The sequence below is a fragment of the Cetorhinus maximus genome, chromosome 12 (genome assembly GCF_964194155.1).
Source record: "Cetorhinus maximus chromosome 12, sCetMax3.hap1.1, whole genome shotgun sequence".
In the NCBI taxonomy this organism is placed as follows: Eukaryota; Metazoa; Chordata; class Chondrichthyes; order Lamniformes; family Cetorhinidae; genus Cetorhinus; species Cetorhinus maximus.
In genome coordinates, this window is record NC_135890.1 from 97,269,084 (window position 1) to 97,294,922 (window position 25,839).

The window sequence follows — 25,839 nt, forward strand, 5'->3', positions numbered from 1 at the left end:
ACAAATATTTAGAGATCAGGATTGCTTGATGTCCTGCATTAGGCTTTGCATACTGACAGTGGAGGGCAGGGGGAGGGGTGGGGCGGTGTGATCAAAGGGGACTTATTGGAATGACAAAGATGGAATGGATATGTTTATGGGTCAGTTTACAATTATTTTCTTAACGGGATTCTGTTATGCAAATTTTCTGCCCCTGCAATGCTACATTTGGGGTGTCTCAAGAAACTATGTTTGATCCCAGACCTTCCTCACCTACACACCATCCCTTGGATAATTCCATGTCTGTACAAGATGTAGTGTGCACACGGCATGCTGACAACATCACCTTTATCTCACCTCTTTTGCCCCCTCCACTAATTATGTTGCCAGATGGCTTGTCTGAATTCCAGTCTTGAATGAGCAGCAACCTCCTCCAGATAGTCACTAGCAGGACTGATGCCATGTCTGTGAGACCAATGATGCTTTTACCCCCTACCATGCCCACCCTCTCATGCTGAACTGAATTCAGGTTCAGGGTTCTATTTAATCCTGAATGTCTGACCTCCTATCTACCTAATTACAAAGACTGACTACTTCCACCTCCATAACTTTGTCTATCTCTACCCTACCATCAGTTGCTAAAATTCTTGTATGCCTTGACCACCTCTAGCCACAACTTTTCCAATGCTTTCCTAGCTGTCTCCCATTGGTCACCATCAAGAAACCAGCTCTTCCAAAACCATATCTGTTCTCACCTTTGCACTTAAATCCATTCATTGTCTTTCATCTTCCTACCTCTGTAACCACTTCCAATTCTTTATTTCCACTCTTTCTACTAACTTATCAATTTATCTGACTCTGGGCTCTTTCTCTTCACCCTACCATGTATAGCCTTTCTTTCAGCCAACCAGACCTATGCTTTGGAATTTCCTCCTTCAGACTACTCAATCTTTCCACCTCCCACTTTGCCTAAAGAGCCTTCTTAAAATGCACCAAGTTGTAGTGACTTCTCCTAATATCACTTTCTTTGCACCTCAGTATTTATCTTCTCCTTAGTCACCTGAAGTGCATCGGGCATTTTTTCTATGTTAAAGGTGCCACATAAATGTAAAACTTTGTCAAATCAATGGCATTTTCAACTACAATTACAGGGGGCCATTTATTCATTCATTAATTGTCACTTGTATTCAGTCAAACCACAATTTCTTTATTGACAAATCTGGTCAGATTTGCTTATTTTCCCCCAGGTTCATTTGACTTTCTGTTCAAAGAAATGCTATGTTTGTGACCAAGAGAAAAAGGGGTTACAAATATGAACTGATTAAACTAGTTTAGTGCTCAGAATTGCAGCACTGAGCACTATAATTAAAATACTTTGTCACACCACTTATTAGATTTTATTCTATTGGATGGTTACACTAGGCCTCAAAAAATATTGGGTCTCAAGTAGGTCCCTTAATGAGGTGACCCAATTTCTAATCCATAGCCAACTTTATGAGCTGAGCAAAAACATATAATTGGTGTGGTCTGAATAATCATGACCAAATGCAAATGTATACAGCATTCTCTTTAACTATATCTTACTATTTGTAGCACTGTTGAACTTGTATCAATTGTGCTGTAAACAGATTTAATTTTCTTCCCTTCATATACACAAACACCACTGTAACAGAGAAGTCAGTGCAGAGAAGACAATTGATATTCATTATTTGGGCTGACAAGTAACATTTGTGCCACACAAGTGCCAGGCAAAGATCATCTCCAACAAGAGAGAATCTAACCAACTCCCATTGGCGTTACCATAACCGAACTTCCCACCATTAACACCCAGGGTGGCGGGGCAGAAGGTTACCCTTGACCAGCCATACAAGCACAGAGAGGGTAAGAGTCTGGGGTTTCTGCAGCAAGTAACTCACCTCCTAGCTCCCCAAAGCCTGTCCACCATCTACAAAGCACAAGTGAGGAGCGTGGTGGAATACTCTCCACTTGCCTGTAAGAATGCAACTCCAATAACAATCAAGAAACTCAAAATCATTTAGGAGAAAGCAGCCCCTTGCTCAACACTCCATCCACCAGCTTAAACATTCACTCCCTCCACCACAGTGGCAGCAGCGTGTGCCATATACAAGATGCATTGCAGCAACCTGCCAAGGCTCCTTCGGCAGCACCTTCTAAACCTGTGATCTTTAGAAGGATAAGGGCAGCAGATGCACCATCACCTGCAAGTTCCCCTCCAAACACACCATCCTGACTTGGAATTAAATCATTGTTCCTTCACTGTCACTGGGTCAGAAACCTGGAACTCCCTTTCCAACAGCACTGTGGGTGTACCTACACCAGATAGACTGCAGGGACTCAAGGCGACAGTTCATCACCACTTTCTTAATTTCTCAAGTTTTACCAAAACTTATTTCTGTATGCAGTAATACACTATATTTGGGATATTCTTGGTCTGCACCACAATTCCAAGTTTCTGATTTGGGTCAAGCAGTTGGGGTTGGGGGAAGGGAGACGACAGACATAAAAGCAGATATTTGTCAATACCTTATTAGGGGGTGGGGTAGGGGTAAAGGGACAACTTCTTGCACAGCTCTTGCACACCTCCTGGTAGCTGGGTCAAGATCAGCAGAGACTATACCTAGGAAGAGCTGAAAGATGCTGTGGATTTTGGGTCCCTATGTGTCACCTATGAAGAAACCTGCACATACAGAACTAGTGGAAACCTGTGTAGCAACTTTGGCACCAACACTGCAGTCACAATTACCTGGACAGAAATCACCTATAGTATTATTAATCATAATATTACCAGGAAAAAAGGGCTTTTGTTTCTTCCTGTAAGGTAAATTTAAAAACTCAATACTTACCCTGAGACAACCCATGGTTCTGCATGCTGATCAGAAATGTTGAATAAACGTCCACCTAAATTTTCGACATCCTCTAGTCGACCCTCACCTGCCAAAAGGTACCCATATACATCCATTCCTAAAGAGAGGGTAAGTTTGAAAGCATAATTCTATCAGATAGATCACTGTAATGCCGTATTTAACTCTATATTTCTAAGTGTTGTACTGAAACTTGTACACATCCAATATTTTTATTTCTGTTTAAGTATTGCTCAAGAAATGTACTCAGTTGAATAGTCAATTTAACTCTCATTGTGGCTTTAAACTGGCCCAGTAATCCAGAGGCCCAGGCTAATGTTCTGGGGACATGGGTTCAAATCCCACCACAGCAACTAGTGGAATTTAAATTGGACTAATAAAATCTGGAATTGAAAGCTAATCTCAGTAATGGTGACCAAGGAACTATCAATTATCATAAAAATTCATTTGGTTCACTAATGTCCTTTAGGAAGGAAATCTGCCATCCTTATCTGGTCTGACCTACATCTGACTCCAGATCCACAGTAATGTGGTTGACTCAACTGCCCTCTGAAATGGCCTAGCAAGCCACTCAGTTCAAGGACAATTAGGGATGGGCAACCATGCCAGCAGTGCCCACATCCCATGAAAGAATAATTTTTTCAAAAAGTAGCCCAAATCTTCAGGTGCCCTCTTTAAAAGAGAAATTGAAACTATAATTTAGCAAACAGATAAACAAACAACTAGAAATTGCAAATGTGTTGGCACCTATTTGTACGTTACTTACCCTTAATTATATATGGATCCAGCATCTGAGCCTGCTCAAACTTTAAGATTGCATTTTTGTTGTCACCCACTCTAAAATACAAGTCTGCTAGGCTTCCCATTAAATCCACATTATCCCGCAATAATGACTTTTTCTCCAGGGAGCTGTGAATATAAAATAATTGTAATAGTGCAGTGATTGGAAGGCTACCACTTTAATATCTCTTTTATGCCTTTCTTCTACAAACAAGCATCCAGCAGTCACTGGGTACTAGCCTGTCTAATGAGCTACATGACAACCCATCGGGTGGGAAATGCTAAAATTTTTAACATTATAAAGCAAAAACTAACACTTTCCACAGAAATCTCATTATATAATCTGCTTAAGTTCTTCAAAAATCTTGAACAATATGGTTAAAACAATAAAGCACAATTAAGTTTTTTAGCAGAATATAGCTAATGGATTATGGTTGTACTTGTGCTTAGGTGGGTCTAATTAAATGGAATAAAACAGGACCACATTTCTCCACAACTTTGTATCTTCAAATTAAACTTTTGTTCTTTTTTGTCCCTCTGTCTCAAACTACAAATAATAACTGAAGGACTGAGAAGCTTTAAAGAACAACAAATCAACCTCAGCTGAGGAGGTGTCCATATCTTTATTAGATAATCTCAGTGTATTAACACATCCATATCAGTATTCAGGACTGAGGAAGATGCCAATTAGCTCTCACACATCAGCAGATTGCGTGATTTTCAGTTTACAAGCTGACGCCTGCTCTCCAGGAGTAGTGCAGAATAAACTTAGTTTTTATTTTTTAAGTAGGTACTGGATGTTTAAAATACAGAACAGCAATGTCTCCTTTAAATAGAAAGGAACTTGAAACACAAAGGCCAGAACCGTCATTTTCTCCTCCTGCACAGTTTACAACATTTTCTTACCAGATAGTATTGATTGCTCTGGTGTTGTCACCAGTGTGAACAAAAGCATATGCCTTGATCCAAACAGATAGCCAGTCTAGATTTGGAATACTCTGAATCACATTCATAGTCAGAGATGCTACCTCTGCACCCTTCACTGAAAGAGACAGGAGACCTGGAGAAAAGAATGGGCAGGATATGAATAGATGACTTGCGGTTTGAAAGATTACAAAGCAGTTGGATATTATATACTTTGTATACAGGACTTCTTGGTTGTTATCTTTTTTGCAGTGCATGCATGTTACAGGATTTTCCTACACTGACCTTCTTATAGATGATCCAATATCCTATAGCCAATTTGACTCACTCCACATAATAAAGAAGCTGCTGAGCAGACTGGACACAGCAAAGATTATGGGTCCTGATAACATGTCAGCACTAGTGCTGAAAATGTGCTCCTGAGCTAACTGTGTCCCTGGCCAAGCTGTTCTAGTGTAGCTACAACACTGATATCTATCAGTGTGGGAAACTGTCCAGTTATGTCCTGACCACAAAAAGACATATCCGATCTAGCCAATTACCACCACATTTGAACACACAAACATCAGGAGGAGGATAGCAACTTTGCCTCCTTCGAATTCATACAGTAAAAAAGAGATATAGAAAAGAAAGATTTACAGTGCAGAGGCCACAGAGGAAAGAGCTATTGTTTCACGTGGGTCCAGAGTCAAAGTCCAAGAAGGTATTTTTTCATGGAGGTTGGCGGGCTGAAAACTGAAGTTGTATAATTCACTTTTCTGGCAATATTGGCTTCACATGATGAGACAGACACGCAGAGATGAACCAGTCTTGTAAGCGATGGTACAGAAGTTCCAGCCAAAGCAGTGTAGATGGGGCCAGAGGTTCAATTTAGGCAGAGCTCCCTTTCTGTAAGGCTGCTTGTAGGATGGTAAACAGCAGACTGAGATTTTGCAGTACAGCAGGGCAATATTACTGGTTATACAAGCTAGAAATCTATGTCACATGTCACCCATCTCTCCCCATTGTTTTTGACATGGGATGCATATCCCTCGTCTGGTCCCAGAGATGGTTAAATGCCTCAACCATAAAGAATTGAAAGGAAGGTTGCGGGGCCCTTTGTCCTAACAGACAAGTTTACTCTGGTTGGCCAACCTGAGTTATGAAATGCAGATGGCCTTTGTATAGTTCACTTTGAATTTGGTCTGTGCAGCGCACAGGGGTGTCGTTAGTGTCTCTTCAGGGATAACGAGGTGCAAGTTTTGTCATTACTGCAAGGTAGCTCCTTTTGTTCGAGGGTCACAGACAGACACAGATGATTCAGCTATTTTAAAAGGTCTTTGTCCAGTTTTTTAAGTTTCCTCACACCATCCATATACAAGGCACAAGTCAGAATGTGATGGAATATTCTCCATTTTCCTGGATGAGTGCAGCTTGACATCATCCAGGACAAAGCAGCAGCTTGATTAGTGCCCCATCCACCACCTTAAACTTTCACTCACTCCACAACCAGCGCACAGCGGCAACGGTGTGTACCATATACAAGATGTACTGCAGCAACTCACCAAGCATCCTTCGACAGCACCTCCCAAACCAGTGATTTTTACTACCTGGAAGGACAAGGGCAGCAGATTCATAGGGACACCACCACCTGCAAGTTCCTCTCCAAGCCACACATCATCCTGACTTGGTGCTATATTCCTGTTGCTTCATGGTCACTGGGTCAAAAAGCTGGAACTCCATTCCTAACAACAGTGACTGCACATACATCAGGTCGCCTGCAGTGGTTCAAGAAGGTGGCTCACCACACCCCTCTCAAGGGCAATTTGGGACAGGCAACAAATAGAATGCTCACATCCCTTGAACAAATAAAACAAACACAACAAACTGCAGAGAAAACCATATCTTTTAAGGTCATGCAGGCTAAGACTTGAATAGCCTAGTTCATTCCAGAGTGCATCCCTTAAAACATCAGCAAGATTTGAACCAGTTGTCAATCATTTTCAAGATAATAAACTAATGCCATAACATCTGTAGTGTCCAAAATAGACTAACCATTCTTATAGGAGAAAGTTAAAAGCTGCTGCAGCTGCACGTGAACATTCAGCATTAATCAGATAATTAATTAACCAAGTTTACTTTCAGCAAAAATATCAGCTTTACAATCAATTGAAAACCCTCAATTTCAAGAAGCTGGATTGCCATGGCAAGCGTCTATGAAGCTAGTGTGAATCTCACCTCTAATCACTACAGTGCATGGACACTACCCCATGCATCATTTCATTTCCATCACACTGTCTTCTGTCCTAATCTACATTTCTCTGACTAGCTCTTTGTTGCCACTTCTCCTTAACTTGTCATTTGTACCAATAAAACGACAGTTCGTTTGGTGTACAGGAATTTTGATTTTAAAAAAATCCTACCTAGTATCGCATCCAAAGCCAGGGGACACTGTCGTAATACTTCCTTATAACTGGTGACCGCTGACCTTTCCTGTCCTGCTTTCTTATACAGGTTTGCCAACATCATATTAATCTAGATTACAGAAAAAAAAGCAGTCAGTAACACAAAAATCTTAAAGAATTTATGGTCCTAGAATTTTCTCAGCAAAAGACAAGCAAAGTAGACATAAAAGCACAGTGCTACAAGAGTGAGGAGATAGGAGTTTTAAGATAATTGCCAGAGAAGCAATGACAACACGAATAAAAACTTTTTCACACAGCAAGTGGTTAGGATCTGGAATGCGCTGCCTGAGAGTGTGGTGCAGTGAGGTTCAATCAAGGCATTCAAGAGGGAATTGGATCGTTATCCGAAAAGGAAGAATGTGCAGGGCTACAGGAAGAAAGCAGGAAAGTGGCTCTAGGTAAATTGCTCCTGAGAAGAGCTAGAATAGACACCATGGGCCAAATAGCCTCCTTCTGTACTGTAACAATTCTGTGATTCAGAGTTAACTCCGGTGGCCCACCACTCTGCTGAGCTGTTGTGGGCCATGCAGTCAGACTAAGTTCGAAGCTGCATAAGAAATAGGAAAACTGGCAGAATAGTTGTCACAAAGTTGCTTGTGTGTTATTAGAAGCCCATTAAAAAATATACCAGAAATTGCTGGCAAATTGTCTGCCTGCACTTTCAGTCACAGTTGGTATGTTGGCAGTGGAAATCAGAAAGAGAGGTGGAAGGAAGCACCTGAAAAACAAATATATTTACCCTACAGAAAAGAGCAGACTCTCTTTAAGGCTATAAATGTTGTAAGAATTCAGCACAAGATAAATGATTCAGTAACAAATTCATGTTAAGATACAGTTAGGGTGTCAAATTAACCTTGTTTATGAGCTTTAAGACTTTATTTACAAGATGCAAAACCACTTTTTAGTTGCTCACATAGCCACAGAAACTGCAGTTTAGAACTAACAATTCAGAGCTCTGTAATCACAGAATCTCAGTGCAGATGAGGCCCTTCGGCCTATCGAGTCTGCACCGACACGTGAGAAACACCTGACATACCTCCCTAATCCCATTTACCAGCACTTGGCCCATAGCCTTGTGTTTCAACATAATGCATTATATAAACAAAGCATCACAATTTAAAACTGTGCTAGGTAAAAATTTAAGTTGCATCAACAGTATATGTGTTTGAACAAATCTGCTCATATTATTTTACCGAGTTTACACAAAGTACTTAAAAATTTACCTTTGGAGTGCGCTGCCTAGTGGATATGGTGTCCAGTATTGCAACTGCATCCCTTTCTTGACGCAACATTGTATAGCATTCAGCCATTTTATACTTAACTTCAATCTCTGAAGGCAGACACTAAAATAAACATAAGAAATTGTTAAATATGGTTCACCCTGAATTACACGGTTACCCGTTACAAATCTCAAGTATCACAAGAAATCACTCCACTACAGCTGACCGTACAGTGCCATAGAAAAACCTCTTTTCCTTCATTGTGCGGCATACATTGCTTCTTAGATCATTTTCTCAACAATTTGGGGATAGTGGAAAACACTGTAGCTGCATTCAATATAAGTTCTTAAATTGACAAATATTTTACACATTCAGTGCACTTATATTTTTCAGAACATGTTTCTGCACTTTCTCCTATCCAGGAAACTTTGCAGCTATATATTTAGAAAAGATTGTGAGCAAGGACTTCTGCTTCTGTATTTCCCAGTTTGCAACTTTCCACCCATTAAAATGAATGGATGGAAAATCAAAAGCTGATGACTGAGCATAAAAGTGGAAAACCTAGGCATATGTGCAATAAATACATTGTAAACTATAGATTATATTTTAATGTGTACAGCAGCAGCATGCCCTTAGTACTGTACCAACTCCATGATGGGAATTGTGAAAAGCAGTTTAAAAGAGGAATAACTACTCCTTGTGGTGCCAGCCTGAATTAGCCTATACTGGTAAATGGTTCTGTCACATCTACTGAAATTAACGTGCGCACACACATAAAAGAAGAAATTAATAAAACATACACTATACTAAGTTACATGCTCATTGAAGTGGTGGAAGGTATAAAATGAAATGTGAAACAAGCTATTGAACGGAGGTACAAATAAGTCAAAGTGAAATGTTTGAAAAAAAGCTACCAACTTCTGAAACTTTTCTGGCTCTCTGTTGACATCCCTACAAAGTAAACAGAACAGACCCATTAGGATAAGTCGAAAGAAGCTTATAAAGACACACAACAAAATATGACAACTGGGCCTTTGAATCTTGCCAGCAGTATCTACGAATAACAATTCTACCAAAGTGATCTGCACTTCATACAATTGATCATAACTACTATTTTCCTAATCTATCCAGCTGAGTTCAAGTATTTCACACCACTTTTAAAGCAGTGATATGGATGAAACAGTTCTGTGTAACAATGATTCAACTCCCTTGCTGCTTTAGTGGATAAAGGCACCGTGGGATATTTCACTAAACTATACAGATTGCAAAATATCAGGTTAGGTCACCCAATCTCAGGCAGGCTAACAACCAAGCTGCTGCAATTAGCTTCAGCACAATTGAACTAAGGAGAGAAAACTAAATAATCAGCAGGGCTCCCATCCCTGAAAGCTATCCAGTGACCCCTGGTGGAAAGTCTGCATACAACGTCAGGGTATAACAAAATTAAGTTTGGCTGCAACACCCTGCAAAAATATTGATACATGCAGTCTGGGCTCACAGATAAAGAATGGTCATTTGGATGAGGTGCTGAAGAGCGGTTATCAAAATTAAGCATCAATGAAAGATAGGCAGAAAAATGGGGAAGTGAGGGGGTGGGCAGGGAAATAAAAGAATGAAGAGTTTGCTCTTATTACCAATTGGACAGAACTCGAAGCAAGTGGACATCCGTTCTGGGTACCAAAATATGTGGTCAAATACATTTATAAAAACTCTCTTTAACATTACAAAAATATAAGTGAACAGTATGTTACTGCTCTCATGCATGAGCATGGTAGTATAGAGGTTATGGTACTGTGCTCAATTTAATAAATCTTTGTGGGCTGCCATCAAAAACATAAAATGACCAAGAAAGCTGTCAGATTGTTCTAAAAAGCCAACTGGTTCTTTAATGTGCTTCAGGGAAAAGAGCCTGCCACTCCTACTGGTCTGGCCTGCATGGGACTAGTCTTACACTATGCGACGGACTCAATTCCATCTGAAGAAGCAGCTCATGACCATGTCAAGGCAACTAGGGATGAAGATAAATGCAGGTTTATCTAAAATGGAAAAATAAGTTTAAAAACTGCACTCTGTGGCACAGAATGTGGTTTTGCATCTATAGTTCCCCAAACAATTTACAGATTTCAGCCAGCAAGGACGAAGCGATTAAATCATCCTAACCCAAATAAGGTCTCCCTAGTTTATGAAGAAGCATTTCTCAATGCCATAGTCAGGGTTTATTGTGATGTAATCCAATGAGCAAAATTTTATCTCCCCAAGCTAACAAACATCCACACTTTAAAAAAAGTTTGTTTCTGAAATCCCACCCTACAATGTTACTTACTTACAATGGTTCATAAAAAAAAATGACATGAATGGTTAAGAATTCTCAGAATCCTCTAGATCAGCAATGTGAAACTCAAATCTTCAAGTGTATGAATTAGATACATAGATTTATGATTTCAGAATGTTGATTATATTTTCATTGAGTACCCCCACAATAAACTTAGTTCTTCAAAGCTACTAGCCCGATCAACCAAATTTAGTTCTGAGTAGTAATTAATATCCAATTCTGACAAGGTAAGGAAAATAAAAAGGTGCCCTAGATTCTTAAGAGTTTTAGTTTTGCTTACTATGAATAATAACACCTAAGAGTCTTTGATGAAACTCTCCTATGATTGCTCTCTAATAAACAGCTCAGCCTGGTTGGCTTGGCTGGTCAACTGGTTAAATTAATGAGGAGCTGAGCCAACCAAATTAACAAAATACCAGATTAGATTCCTGATCTATGATGATTTACCTCAGCTGGGGGAGTTATAGCAACATCACAATTGATCTCTTCACAACAACTATTTGCATTTATATAGCATCTTTAACATAGTGGAACATTACCAAGGCCCCTCACAGGAATGCTATCAACCAAAATTTGACATCAAACCACTTAAGACGACATTAGGATAGCTGACCAAATATTTGGTTGAAGAGGTAGGTTTTAAGGGGTAACTTCAGATAGCAGAGGATAGTAGAGTGGTTTAGTGAAGGTATTCCAGAGCTTGGGGCCTAGACAGCTGAAGGCATGATTGCCAATGGTAACACAACTAAAATTATGACACACAAGAGGTCAGAATTAGACGAGTGCAGAGACCTCAGAGGGTTGCAGGGCTTAAGGAGGTTACAGAGATAAGTAAGGGTGAGACCATGGAGGAATGTGAAAACAAGGATGAGAAGCCAATGTATGTCAGTGAGCACAGAGGTACTGAGTGAACAAGATGGTATGAGTGAGGATAGGGGGAGCAGAGTTTTGGATAAGGTCAAGTTTATGGAAGGTGCATTATGGGAGGCCAGCTAGGAGAGCATTATAATAGCCAAGTCTAGAGAAAGCCTACAGCTGTAAGATATGAATGGGGGTTTCAGCAGCAGATGAGCTGAGGTAGGGGCAGAGATAAGAGATATTACAGGTGGTCTTGATGATGGGACAGATGTGGCTGAAAGTTCATCTCAGGGTCAAATATGATACCAAAGATGAGAAAACTCTTATTCAGCACCAGGCAGGAACCAGAGAGAGGGATGGAATTTGTGGCAGGGACCAAAGACAATGGCTTTGATCTTCCCAATATTCAGTTGGAAGAGCTTTCTGCTCAACCAATATCAGATACTAAACAAGCAGTACGTCAAAATCAAAGACAGTGGAGGAGTCAAGAGAGGTTTTCAGTTCATGTCACTGAGAGGCAGCATGTAGGTGAGAAATAGAAGGGGACCAAAGATAGATCCTTTGGGGGACTCCAGTGGTACCCCAATCTGTTCAAAGAATTGGGGGGGGTGCTGAGAGGGAAAGAATGGTGAAGAGAGTCAGCATATTTGCCCCAATCGCTACCCAGAAACACCTGATGGAAATGCATTTATATAGGTGCCAGGCGGGGAGATAGGCCTCGACAATGATGCAGCCTACTGTGAAGTAGTGTTTTGACAATCCCTATGTAGACTGACACAGGAAGAAAAGGAATTTGGGCTACTTCTGCACCTGGAGCTGAATTCCCCAGACAAATACCAGGAGCTTGTGGGGTGGGGTGAAGAGTGGAAACTGGCCTTTATGTAAATATTATAAACATATGTTTCCTAAAGGCATTTGATAAGCTGCCACCAAAAAAAGTTAACATAGAATTGCGGATAACATATTAGCATAGATGGAGGATTGGTTAATGGACAGACAGCAGTGAGTAGAGATACTTGGGGCATTTTAAAGTTGGCAGACTTACTAGTGGAGCACCACAAGAACATGTGCTTGAGCCTCAGTTATTTATAGTCAATATTAATGACTGAGATGAAGAGAGAGAGCAATATACAGTATGCTGACGATACAAGACTAAGTGGGAGTACAAGCTAGAGGAGAACACGTGGCTGCAAAGAGATATGGACAGATTAAGTGAATGGGAAACAAGGTGACAGAGCATAATGTGGGGAAGTGAGTGTTTATTCATTTTGGTAGTAATAAAAAAGCAAAATTGTTTTAAAAGGTGTGAAACTTTAAAATGTTGGTGTTCAGAGAGAATTGGATGTACTCATACAAGAAACAAAAAGTTAGCATACAGGTACAGGAAGCAATTAGAAAGGCAAATGACATGTTGGCATTTATTGCAAGGGGATTGAGTACAAGAATAAGGAAGTGTTGCTACAATTGTATAAGGCTTTGGCAAGACCACGCCTAGATTACTGTGCGTACTTTTGATCTACATGTCTAAGGGTGGAGTCTAGGGAGGTGGTACAATGAAAGTTCACTAAACTGGTTCTCGCGATGAGAGAGTTGTCCTAGGATGAGAGGCTGAGTAAATTGTATCTATATTCTCTGAAGTTTAGAAGAATAAGAGGTGATCTCAATGAAACATACATTGTAAGATTCTGAAGGGTCTTGACAGGGTAGATACAGAGGTTATTTCCTCTGGCTGGGAATCTAGAACACTGGATTGATCATTTAGGACCGAGATGAGGAGAAATTTCTTTATTCGGAGTGTTGTGGATGCTCCATCGTTTGAGTATATTCAAGGCTGGGGTAGTTTGACTTTCGGTCCCTCGGAGTTAAAAGCAGACAATCAGCCAGGATTGTACTGAATGGCAGAGCAAGCTTAAGGAGCCATATGCTCTACTTCTGCTCTGTTTAAATTCATGCGACAACGTTTTTAGTCCTTATACTTGGGATCTAAACTCAGGCAGAATATAACAAAATGTCTCCAGTCTCTGCAAATGCTCCCCTATAAACTATACTAGAAAGTGACTGCAAATATGGAATAGCATATAATGTTGTGCATCATTAACTTGTTTCTACAAAATTAAGTCAGTAAACTGGAAACAATATTGAGTTTACTGCTTACTGAATACGAAGAGAGCCATATAATGATGAGCTACTGAAATTTCTGCCAGAAAGTTGGTGTTATCTTACAAATCAAGTCACAATTCTCAATTGAGGTTCAGTCATGCTTACCCTTTTAAAGAATAAAGTAGTCCCCATGCACCATAAAGTCACAAGGTTGCTACCAGTGTTCTGAAATCAGACAACACAAGGCATCCAAAGTGGTCTATAGTTACCCCCCCCTCCATCCGCCATTTCCCTTCCTCTCTCTTGAAGGGGCACCAAACCACCAACCTATCCACCCAAAAGCAACTTAGCTGAATCTGGAAAATCATGTGTAAAATTGTGAGCAACCTCTCATACAAAAAAAAAAGACTTGCATTTATATATTGCCTTTCACGACCACCATCTCATAAAGCCTCAGCTTGCTGCACAATATGTGACCTCCCTACCAATTGTTTTGGCATTCAAAAATGCTGTTCAGTACGAAGAAAGCATTTAATACATTGCTTCAGAAGCTATACTACATCAAATACATATATACTCTATATTGGTCACAGTCGATGTCAGTGTTTTTAAGCATTTAATCCAAAGGAAGCCTGATGCCAGGACAATGAGGTCCACACTATAGATATATTAACTGTGCACTTTTTTCTATTCCATTTTCTTCCCTTGGAATCCAGGTCACTCACCTTACATCCTTTCTCAGCTGCAACATAAGTATCATCTGCTTTTCTCATGGCCATCAATACCATAATTTTATCACCAAGAATGTGAATTCAAGCAGAACCAGTTAGTACTTGACGAGGGTCTCGAACAAGAGCATGGAGCTCAAAGTTCTGCCATGGGATTGAACCATTTCTGTAACTGTCTGTTATTCCACCCCTTCCCATGGCCCAAGCTAAATCTCTCCCCCAAGTCCCTGTCACTGCTGTCAGCGTATACTCGAGATTTTCCATCTCCCTTAATACTCTTCCTGAGCTCATCTTATCCTCCTATATTCCCATAAAATTGCTAACCACTCAACTTTCCTAACATTGTAAATGACTCCCGCTCTCTTGCAAAACTGTGTTAATCGCCCCTTACAGTTAGCACCCCATCATCAACCTCCCTCTCCTTTCCAAAGATCCTGAGCAAATTTTTGGCTTCCAATTTATACATACCTTTTCCACATTCTTGAATCTTTCCAATCAGGTTTCCAGCCCTGCCACAGCACTGAAACAGCTCCATCTAAACTCAAATTACATTCTTAGTGACTATGGTGGATTAACCATCCTTGTCCTCTCTGCAGCCTTTGACACAGTTGACCAAATCCTCCTCCTCCTCCCATGCCTCCCCTACATTGTCCAACTCAGTGACACTTTACTTGCTTGAACCTGCTCTTACTAATCCAATTGCAACCAGATGATCTCCAGAAACTGCTCATTTTTTTATCCCTACATTATCTCCAGAGTCATCCCAGGATCTATCCTTGGCCCTCTTTTCCTCATTCACATGCAGCCCCTTAACGACAGTTTTTGACACAGTCAGTTTCCACTTGCATGCTGATGGCACACAACTGTACCACTCAACCTCCTCTTTCAGAATTGGCAGCACCTCTGCCAACCTCTCAGCCCCCTGTATTGTCTAACCTTGAATGAACTCCACTTTTTGTCAGTTAAACATAGGGAGGACTAAAGTTGCTATTTTTGACTCCCACCACAAACTCTGTACCTTGCCATTGATCCTATCCCACTCCCTGTCAGGATTTAAAGGTGGACCAGTCTGCAGAATAAATGCATCGCACGTGACTCCAAGCTGAGCTTCTGGGCTCATATTTTAAGCACAAAAACCACATACTTCCACCATCATCATATTTCCTGCTTCCATTCTACACCCATTTGCCACTGAAAGCATCAACAATGCTTCTGTCACCTCTATATCTAATTATTCCAAAACTGAGGCAAAAGCAAAATACTGTGGATGCTGGAATTCTGAAATAAAAACAGAAAACGCTGGAAACGCTCAGCAGGTTAGGTAGCATCTGCACAGAGATCAGAAGGTTCGCTACTTGTTCCTTAAATGGAAGCACAGTCAGACTCCATCTACCGGCACCCTCCTCTCCCTGGCTGAACAACTTCTCCTTTAACTCCACTCACTTCCTTCAAATAAAAGGTGCTGCTATGGTTCCACGCATAGGTCCTGGCTATGCCTTTTTGGAGACATGTGGACCCTTCCTTGTTTCAGGCTACTTGGGGCCCCTCCATCACCTCTTTTCCTAGTATACTGATGACTGTATCACTGCCCTTTCCTGCTCCTGCCTCAAACTGGAAAATTTCATCAGCTTTGTTGCAAACTTCCACCCTTCTCTCAAGTTCACATGGTCCATCTCTGACTCTTCCCTTCTGCAACTTCCGTGTATCAATTTCTGAGAATAGTCTGTCAATCAATTTTCACTATAAGCTCACTGACTCCCACAGCTACCTTGACTGATTAAAGTCACAACCTGAAATGTTAACTGTTTCTCTCTCCACAGATGATGTAAGGTCTGCTGTGTATTTCCATCATTTCCTATGCTCATTTCAGATTACCAGCATTCGCAGTATTTCGCTTTTGTGTACATTTCCTTACATCCTACTTCCTGTAGGAATTCAGTCTATTCTCCCAGTTTCCCTGTCTCAGCCACATCTATTCTAATGATGCAACCTTCCATACTGGCGCTTCTGATATGCCTTCTTTTTTCCTTAAATCAAGGATTCTCCCACAGTGGTTGACTTCGTCCATCCCATTTCCTGCACTCTGCTCTCATCCCTTTCCGTCCCTCTCAGAACCATGATAGAATTCCCCTTGTCCTCATCTTCCACCCTGCCAACCTCCCTATTCAATGGGTCATCCTCTGCCTTTTCCAATAACTCCAGCATGATGCTACCACCAAACACATCTTCCCTTTCAGCATTTTAAATTGCCCCTTCCCTCCGTGACACCCTGGTCCACTTCTCTACCATTTCAACACTCGCTCTCCTTCACAATACCTCCCTATCTCCTCATGCCACCTTTCTATCTAAGCGTTCGAGATCCAACACCTGTCCTTTTACCTCCTCTCACCTCATCAGCCAAGGCCCCAAACACACCCTCCAGGTGAAACTGTAATTTATGTGTACTTTTCAAAAAAATCTAATATACTATATTCACCACTCACAACGTGATCTGCTCTACAATGGGGAAAACAAAAGTAGATTGGGTGATGGCTTTATGGAAAAACCTCCGTTCAGTCTGGAGCATGACCCTGGATTTCCAGTTGCCTGTCATTTTAACCTTGCTCTCATGCTGGCCTCTCTGTCCTCAGCATCCTGCAGTGCTGCAATGAAGCTCCACGTAAGCTCGAGGAAAAGGAATTTATCTTTCGATTAGGCATTTTACAGCCTTCCGAACTCAGCACTGAGTTCAACAATTTCAGGCCATAATCGCGGCCTCTATTTTGTTTCCTTTGTTGTTACAGGTTTTGATTTTAGTCTCCTATTTCCCTTGTTTTTGCTTTCAACAGCAGCTGTCCAAGTGGGCAATTATAAATAACCCAAGTGTCACAAGCATAAACTAGTTGTGCAAAATCATACGTGTGAATGTAATAAATTTTGTAATTTAATTCTATGTTATATTTTACTAATCGATTTAATATGTCAGAGCTAATGTAAAATCTAGACTGAAACTTGAATACTTCCTACGTCTAAGGGAGGTGGCTTTTATGACATTGAAGTTCCAGGAACTGGATTCAAAATTAGCAGGTACATACAGGCCCAAAGGAACATTTGGTCACTGAGCTCAGTGACTGTTCTAAATTCTCCACCTGACTGTCAACATATTACAAAAACAATCTGCAGAGCACAATGGGAAATACAACCACAGTGGAACCAGACACCTTCCCACCTAAATGCAGGAAACAAAGAGTTATGTTTCTTGCTAGTGACTAGCTCACAAGAGCATTTTCAGATCCCTGGGAAAGTTTCCTACCTTACCAAATGCATGGTGTGAATCCCAAGAAAGAAATAAAGGGATTGCTACTTGAAGTGGGGTTTGATAGTCTAAACTGAGTTGTCTGGTGGGTCCAGGCCTGGGGCGCAAAGCAACCCATAATTCAGGTATCTCAGTTGAAAAAAAACACTGGGAAAGCTGCTATAAGAAATATGTATTAAAAAAGCAGAAATACATGGTAGGACCGGTCTTTTAATGTTAGTAATAATCTATATCTGTAGGCTAAAGCACCAGGTTGTGTATGTCAAGGCATGCTTGAAGCCAAAACTAGAAGCAAAAAGTGGAAATGTTCCATTCTCCACTACGGATGCTCCCTAATAGGGCAAGCTCTCACCAAATTATACACATTTAATGCTGGCAATTTGTAGTTATTTAAATTAACAGCTAGTGGAAACTAGTGGTTTGAAAAAAATACCTGGCAACAATTTACAAACACAGATGGTTTGTACCTCAAAATGAAGGAAGCTCCTCATACTGCAACAGAGTGCACAACAACTGGATTGACTGGCTTAGTCACATTGCCATTACTGGGCAATTTACAACAATAGTTAACTACAATTCTGTACAAAATTACAAACCCAGCTGTTGAAAGTGTAACTTTAATCCGAGTTAGTTTACAACAGTGTTTTTTAAAAAATTTTTCTGACGGCAACAATCCCAAACAATGGACGGAATCATCCCAGATTTGCGCTAAGTGCAGTAGCAGGCGGGTAAAACGATGTTTCACTCACCTGCTGCAATGGCCGCATCATCCCAAACCTCACACATTAATTATGCATTCCATGGAAACACCGTTTCCATGGTGGGTAGGCCACCCGCCCACCACATCATTACCTCGCTGCTTCATCATGCCAGGCGCCATATTTAAAGTGCAGCCACGTGCACACCTGTCAGTGCTTCCAGCCCATGACTGCTGCACGGAAGACATGGCCCCAAAAGGCAAGATGACTGTAGCCCCCAGGTTCAATGACGTGTCCCTCGAGCACATTTTGAATGCAGGGGAGGCCTGCTGTGATGTCCCCTACCCTGCCCTGGCCACAGAATGGGCAGTAACATAACCAATCCGGCTTGCGAGGCGGTGGCAGCAGTGGTCAGCGCCAACACCCTGCAAAAGAGGACAGCCACCCAGTGTGGCAAGAGAATGAATGATCTCCTCCATTCTGCCAGGGTAAGTCACTCTTTTCATCACTCTCAACTCACACACTCACAAACCCATCACACATCCACAGGGCCCTCACTCACTGCCAGTTCAAGGGGCATCACCATTCACACTCTCACACACACCTTCATTGTCCTCATCCTGTCCATGGGATCACTCACCACCAACAAATGCCAGGCATACTTATCATCTGGCCTGGCAGGCATCCTGTTTACACTCCATCTCTACTCATGCAAGACAAGCTGGCACACAAGAGGGAGAGGTCACAGACTGGTGGAGGAATGCCTGAAATCAAGGTCCTCATGGACTTTGAAAACAGAGCCATCCAGCGGGCTGGCGAGGATCTGGACCATTCCTGTGCTGACGGTGAGATTGGCGGTGCTCAACCAACTGAGGATCTAGCAGTGGAACATCCATCAGAAAGCCATGCTGCGAGTGATGTGTCCTGTTTCACAGGCCATTGCCACACACTAATTATCTCTCCTTGCTTTCGCAGGCACATCTGGGAAACTGCCAAGAGAGTCCATGGCCCAGGGCCTCCAATCGAGGCCCAAAGGAAGCTCAGAACAGGAATGTGCTGAAACCCTCCCTGAAGACCAGTCACAGTCCTCACCCACGCCCTCCACCAGCGCAAACACACATCGGTGGATCCTAGCTTTACAGTAGTCTCAGGATCACGATCTGGTGAGCATAATCACACTTTGATCCAGAGCAGAAAACAGCAGGGACTTCCCAGGTGTCCTGGCACTCAGACTCAGCAAGTTTTCTGGCATCCAGCAGTCCTCAAAGTCAGATGAGGAGCCCCTGGACTTGGTCATGTCACAGTTGCTGGAGCTGCAAAGGCAAGCTCAGGCACATCAGGAAGGGATGTCTGCTGCACTCCTCAGATTGCAAGACACAATGAAGGAGTCTGTCCACCTTCAGGCTGAAGTGATAGCACCAGCGTGCCAACACACCAAGGTCAACACTGGTAGGATGGTGGCCACCATGGAAATCTTGGTCCAGGATGTTGCTCCTGCACTGCTGCGCGGGCTGAACTCCATCGCCAACGCCAAGTTGGCCTCCAACAGTATGTACGCAAGAGGGGTGCGAGGCAGCCTGATCTCACTCCAGCTACCCCTTCTCCTCAAGGAGTCAGCCAGGGGCCGTTGGGCACCCAAAGGGAGGTGGTTCAGCAGGTGTACCCTCCAGGGCCATCCATTCAAGTGACTCCGGGAGTGTCCGGCCCATCCGATCTCCTCTTCCTATGACCTCAGCAGCTCCAGCTCCACAGGCCATTGCCACACAGCAGGACTCTGAAAGCAGGCTGGGGCCCTCCAAGTCTCAGTCCTCCACAGGACACCCACCAAGGCGTCACAGACAGGGTGTAGCAGTCCGCAGGCTGCCTCCACCTCCGCTGTGGATACTGGGGAGCACCAAGACATAGCGGCAGGGTTTGGAAAGTTAAGATGATGTAACTCTTTCGAGTCAAAACCAAATAAATTAACAAAATCAGGGTGCCCATAGATCAGGAAAAAAGGTGTAGCTGCACAGCCTGGGCATGAATGTTAATCACATGTACATAATGTTCACTATTGTAAATAAACTCCCAAGAATGTCTCCCTGTCTATGGCTTCTTGTTCTGATGAGTAGTGTTCGTGTCACTCAGATGTGAAACCTTGGTCCTTGCACAAGATAAAGGCAGGTGTCTCAGTCCAGGGCCTCTTCCCTGTGCTTTGTGCAGCCTCCAAACCAAAGTGATGATCCGGCTTCACACTCCCTGGACATATTAGTGATGCCTGCACCTCGACAGTGTTTGTCACTGCTGCCAGAATGTGATTATGATTGTCACGGTTGTTATTATTGAGACTAGCTTTATATTCCAGTTTTATAATTTGAATTTAAATTCCATCAGCTGCTGTGGTGGGGTTTGAACCCATGTCCCCACAGCATTAGCCTGGGCCTCTGGATTATTAGTTTAATGACATTATCGCTACGCCACCATCTCCCCTTCTGTGGGCAGGCGTCACAGAGTTCCATCATATTCTCTGTACGCTCTCAGCACCTTTAAGATGGGGCTGGTCCCATCTCTTCAGCATCTGTGACCAGTGATGCTGTGCTCCTGAAGGGCTCAGGTGCTGAAGGTGGACAAAGGATTGGACGCTTTCAAAGTTTCATGGCTGCATCTCTATGATATGACCCTGATCACAAAGCACAAGCGAGCTGCCCTCAGCCAGACAGGAGTCAAACATTCTCAGATGCTATGTGAAGATCTAAGAAGTGTCCTCACTGCATGTCGGCATCTTCTTCCTGCAATTGAGCGACTATTAGGATCTCCCATGCATCTCCATGACAGGAGCATGATCACAGAGGGTATGTGCGCTGCCATAAGCCAGGCTGGAGTCAAACATTCACAGGTGCAATGTGAGGATCTATGGTGTCTTCTCACTGCATGTCATCATCATCCTCCGCAAATCTAGCAGCTATGAGAGCCTCCTGAGCGTGCCTGCCTCGTGTGGCCAGTGTGAGGCCCTCATCATCGTCTTCAACGACCTCATCAGAGCAGGGCTTCAGCTCCCGAATCTCCTCCTCAACCAGCTCCTCTCCCCATTGCAGCACCAGGTTGTAAAGGGCGCAGCAGTCCGCAACAATGCATGACACCCTCTGTGGGGGCAACCAGACTGGTCCAGGCACCGGAACCTTATTTTCAGCATCCCAATAGCTAGCTCAACTAAGTTACGAGCTGTAGCACGAACCTCGTTATGCCTTCGCCCTGCTGCAGTCTAAGGCCGCTGCATGGGTGTCATCAGCCAAATCCTCTGCGGGTAACCCTTGTCTCCTAGGAGCCAACCCTGTAGCCTATGTGGACCCTCGAAAACATCAAGAATCTGTGACCGACTTAAAATGTAGGAGTCATGGACACTCCCTGGAAACCCTGCGCAGACCTGCAGGATGCATTTGAGGTTGTCGCACACCAGCTGCACATTCAGCGAACGGAAGCCCTTGCAGTTGACATAGCCGACCCCTTGTTGTGATGGAGATTTGAGTGCCACGTGAGTGCAGTTGATTGCACTTGTGGGAAACCCAAGGTCTGGGCCAATCCAATTGCTCTTGCATCCTGCCTCTCTTGGTAACGGGGGAAATGCACAAAGTTGTATGCGCTTGCAAAGATGGCATCCTGAAAGGAGCCCTGAAAGGAGTCACTAGTGTAAAAATTGAGCGCCATGGTCACTTTCACAGCCACTAGCAGTGGATGTCTTCCATGTCCCCATGGCGCCAAATCCTGCAGTAGCTGGCAGATGTGACCGACCAGTTCCCTAAACATGCGCAGTCTTCGGCGACACTGGTTCTCGGTCATCTGCAGGAATGGAAGGCGGCGTCTTTAGACCCTCAGTCTACCTAGGCACCAACCAATGACAGCTCGCTGTGGCCCTTCCCCAGCCACCCCTTCTTCCCGAGGGTGCTGCTTCTCCTTCTGCACAACCAAGTGCCTCCATCGCTCTCTTCTTCATTGTCTCTGCTCTTTGCACACCACGAGGCATATGGCTAGTTCACCAGGTTCCATGCTCCTGATGTACTCCTCCTGCAGGATGAAAGAGAGAGATGCATGGGTTAGCTTGGGTATACTATGAACTTCTCTTCGTTAAGTCTGAAGGCCCCTTAACGCATCCCGAAGAGTGCTGGCCACTGCTTGGATGGCCAGAGTTTAGTGCGCTGCGTGGCTGCCTGAAACCCCAACCACCTCCACCTGACCGATTGGTGCCAGCCTTGCCCATTGGATGCATGCTATGCTCTCAGCTCAGGTGCAGGCATTCTCCTAACCCACACTGCAAGTCTGCACTGTTAGCTTGAACCATGGGGGAAGACTAGTCCAAACTGGAATGATGACATTGCAAGCGGCTGTGAGCGCCTCCACCAGTGACTGCTCCACGACCAGCTTTAGCAAGGAGATTGTACAACGTGCCTGGTCATTCAACTGTTCTGCAGTCCACTAAAATGCTTAGTTTGTAGTCTGTGCCCAAGGGTGAAAAGCACTTGGTGGCAGTTTCATGCCTGTGTGTTGCTTGAGTGGTCAGATAAGCTAGAGGCCTGACTCCATGCATGTCAATGTGGCTGCGTCTGAACTGTCTCAGCTGCAGAGGAATGGTCACTTTCTACAAGGTTTCCCTAATGCATGGCTGCTTCCGTCCCCCAACCCCACACGTGCCTGTGCACTACCTTCAACCGCAGGGCAGCCCTTGGCTCCACCTGAAAGTCGCCTCAACCACAGGGCAGCCCTTGGCCCCACCCGAAAGTCACCTCAAACACAGGGCAGCTCTTGGCCCAACCTGAAAGTTGCCTCAACCGCAGGGCAGCCCTTGGCCTCACCCCCAAGTTGCCTCAACCGCAGGGCAGTCCTTGTCCCCAGGCCTCCAACGCGCCTCAACCGCAGGGCAGCCCTTGTCCCCAGGCCTCCAACGTGCCTCAACCGCAGGGCAGCCCTTGTCCCCAGGCCTCCAACGCGCCTCAACCGCAGGGCAGCCCTTGTCCCCAGGCCTCAAACGCACCTCAACCTTCAAGTCCAACAGGCGACCCGGGCGCGCGCTGCACAATGTTACTGTGTACTCGCCTCTGAGTTCCCCTCGAAGTGCAGCCTGCCAAGTGCACACCTTATATATGGTGTTGTGAAATCATGCTGACGTAGGCAGACATTCCAGCGGTGGTGGGGGGGATGATTTCGCAGGCTGGCCTTATAATGATATACAGATGTATTACAATGAGGTTCCTGACGTCTGATGGTGGGAAACAGCTGCCATCGACAGACTGAGTGGAGAATCACAAAATGGTTTTATGACATCATGAAACCGATTTCTGGCCTTCTCACGATGTTGCCCGTTCACGCTGCCAAGCACGCCTGATGCCAGCGGGCTTGGATAATTCTGCCCAATGTTTTGATTAAGCTACATTCTCAGGAACATTTACATGCCTTGCAGAATAGAGAACCTACGCTTCCCATTAACATTAAATTCTAGTTGTCAAGCATGCAGACACTTGTTAAATGATTAATGATTTGTGGAACAACCTATTTGCTATCACTCTTGAGAATCGGGAAGCCACTGGATTTTGTATTTGTAGATGTAGCAATCTTTCTCGTCTTTTCCTACTGCAACCAGGATACCAAAGGTTTTGCTGTTAAATTGTTCTGTGAACCTCAACTTAGGCCACAGATGGGTGTAGATGAACATAGTCCTAGCTGGATTTATATGAATACAGTCCTAGCCTTTTATGAAACTCGTGTATAGTAGCAGCATAACTTATGCATATAGTAGCAATTTAATTTACCTAATCATGTATCCACTGAATTAGGGTGACTACAAATCTAGGCAACAGTGCTTTCGGATGAGCAAGTATTCCTGATTGGAAAGCGTTTCCATTATGGCTTATAATTTTTATTTTGATTAATGATCTGCTTCCTGTCTCAATAACTGCTTTTGTTTTAAATTAAATATTGAAAGAGGGATCCTGATCATGCACTGCGGGAGTCTAGCTTCTACAGAATATTTCCTTTGCTCTTCACCCCATGAGCTACATTTGCGCAAAACAACAGAGTTGCCATTAACTGTTGCATTTAAATGAATATCAATTGCTAATTTTAACTGGTAATACCATGGCCACGGCATTTTTCCTGCCTATGGATGTGTGACCTTAGTTTTACATACTTCTTTATGTTGTCTGGCCTAGATGTGGGTAGCACTTTAGGGATTATCACGCTATTGCTCATTATCCTATATCACCTGCCTGTGTTTTTCATACACCCAAGTGTACAACTTCCTTTTATACTCAGCAGATAGGGAAGGGACTACATGCATTACTATTGACCATAATACTCCAAAGACACTAGAGGTCATTTAAACAAGTGATTTTTCATCAAGGATCACAGTATCAAACAATATGTTGCTTGAAGGGTACTCTTAAAAACGCTACCAGAAACTGAACCACAGTGACAGGGTTTGAATTTGTGCTCGCAATTCCATACACAGTAACCAATCTCAAACTAGACCATCTCTAATGGGAAGGAATTCATTCACTCTCTTTTAGAGCACGAGGTTTAGTTGCTGCCAAAGCAGTTCTCAAAAACTCCTGAGCTTATCAGGTCACCGTTAAGTTGGCCGTGACTACCAATTTAGTGGCCTCCAAAAGGCTCAATAAAGCGTCAATTGGTTACCAGCAATACTCATAGAACATAAGAATCAATGCCTTCCAGTTAACCCCTTTCAAATCAGGCATCTCTTACATACCTCATTATGAATGCTTATCCATCAAAATATTTGTCCCAGATTTATCCTTTTTATGAGCTTTATTTATATAATTTTACAGAACGGGAGAGTAATTCAATAACTTTCCTGTCGGCAACAAGTAGTGCCTCACTGAAAAGTCTTGAAATGTGGGTGAGTAAAAATACATCTTTAAAAAACCTTAATACAAAAGCAAAATGCTGCAGTTGCTAAAAATATGAAATAAAAACAGGAAATGCTTGAAATATTCAGCACGTCTGACAGGATCCGTGAAGAGGGGGAAAAATAACGCTACTGGTTATCTCTCAAAAATAAACTTCGTGTTCTTTACACACTACCTGTGTTTGTGGAGTTGAGGGGTTGCCCCCACCAGCTGGTCTCACTTTAGTTGTCTTACTTAGAGCTTTCTTCTGTTGTAAAGCAATTTTATATTTAGATTCAGCATTACGATATTCCTTATCATGAAAGAGAGAATCTGCATGGTAGACAAGTAGCTGATACTTCTGCACTGGTGAGAATAATTCCCTAAGAGCAAAGAACAAACAAAGCAGAATTAGTGCATCTGTGAAATTACTTGCAATCCTTATACATTTATGAAGATTTTTCTTGTATGGAGGGGAGAATGTTGGTCCCCAAGGTCACAACTACTTATAATCACACAAATTTTACAAGATTATTTTATTTTATTATAAATCCAATGCCAACTTTCCTTTTCAGTTCCCTTTAGACCGTAGCTAAATTTGGAATTACAAGCATTCTTTCCAAAAAGTTTTTCTTTACTCATTCTTGGGATGTGAGCAACACTAATAAAGCCAGTATTTTATTACCTATCCCTAATTTCCCATGAGGTGGTGGTGAGCCGCCTT

The 25,839-nt window shown here is 43.0% G+C and overlaps 1 protein-coding gene across 2 annotated transcripts in view; it reads right to left on the reverse strand.

Annotated features, from left to right (window-relative positions):
* Positions 1-25,839, reverse strand: part of anapc7 (anaphase promoting complex subunit 7) — a 41,202-nt gene that overhangs the window by 10,999 nt on the left and 4,364 nt on the right. Inside the window, exons 2-8 of one of the 2 annotated variants that reach the window (XM_078554167.1) lie at positions 25,312-25,498; positions 9,148-9,180; positions 8,233-8,352; positions 6,968-7,079; positions 4,548-4,701; positions 3,628-3,770; positions 2,844-2,961 (exon numbers count right to left, since the gene is read on the reverse strand). In XM_078554167.1, coding sequence (XP_078410293.1) covers positions 2,844-2,961; positions 3,628-3,770; positions 4,548-4,701; positions 6,968-7,079; positions 8,233-8,352; positions 9,148-9,180; positions 25,312-25,498 — 867 coding nt within the window. The remainder of the gene's footprint in view (positions 1-2,843; positions 2,962-3,627; positions 3,771-4,547; positions 4,702-6,967; positions 7,080-8,232; positions 8,353-9,147; positions 9,181-25,311; positions 25,499-25,839) is intronic. The other variant, XM_078554168.1, reaches the window with a different exon arrangement.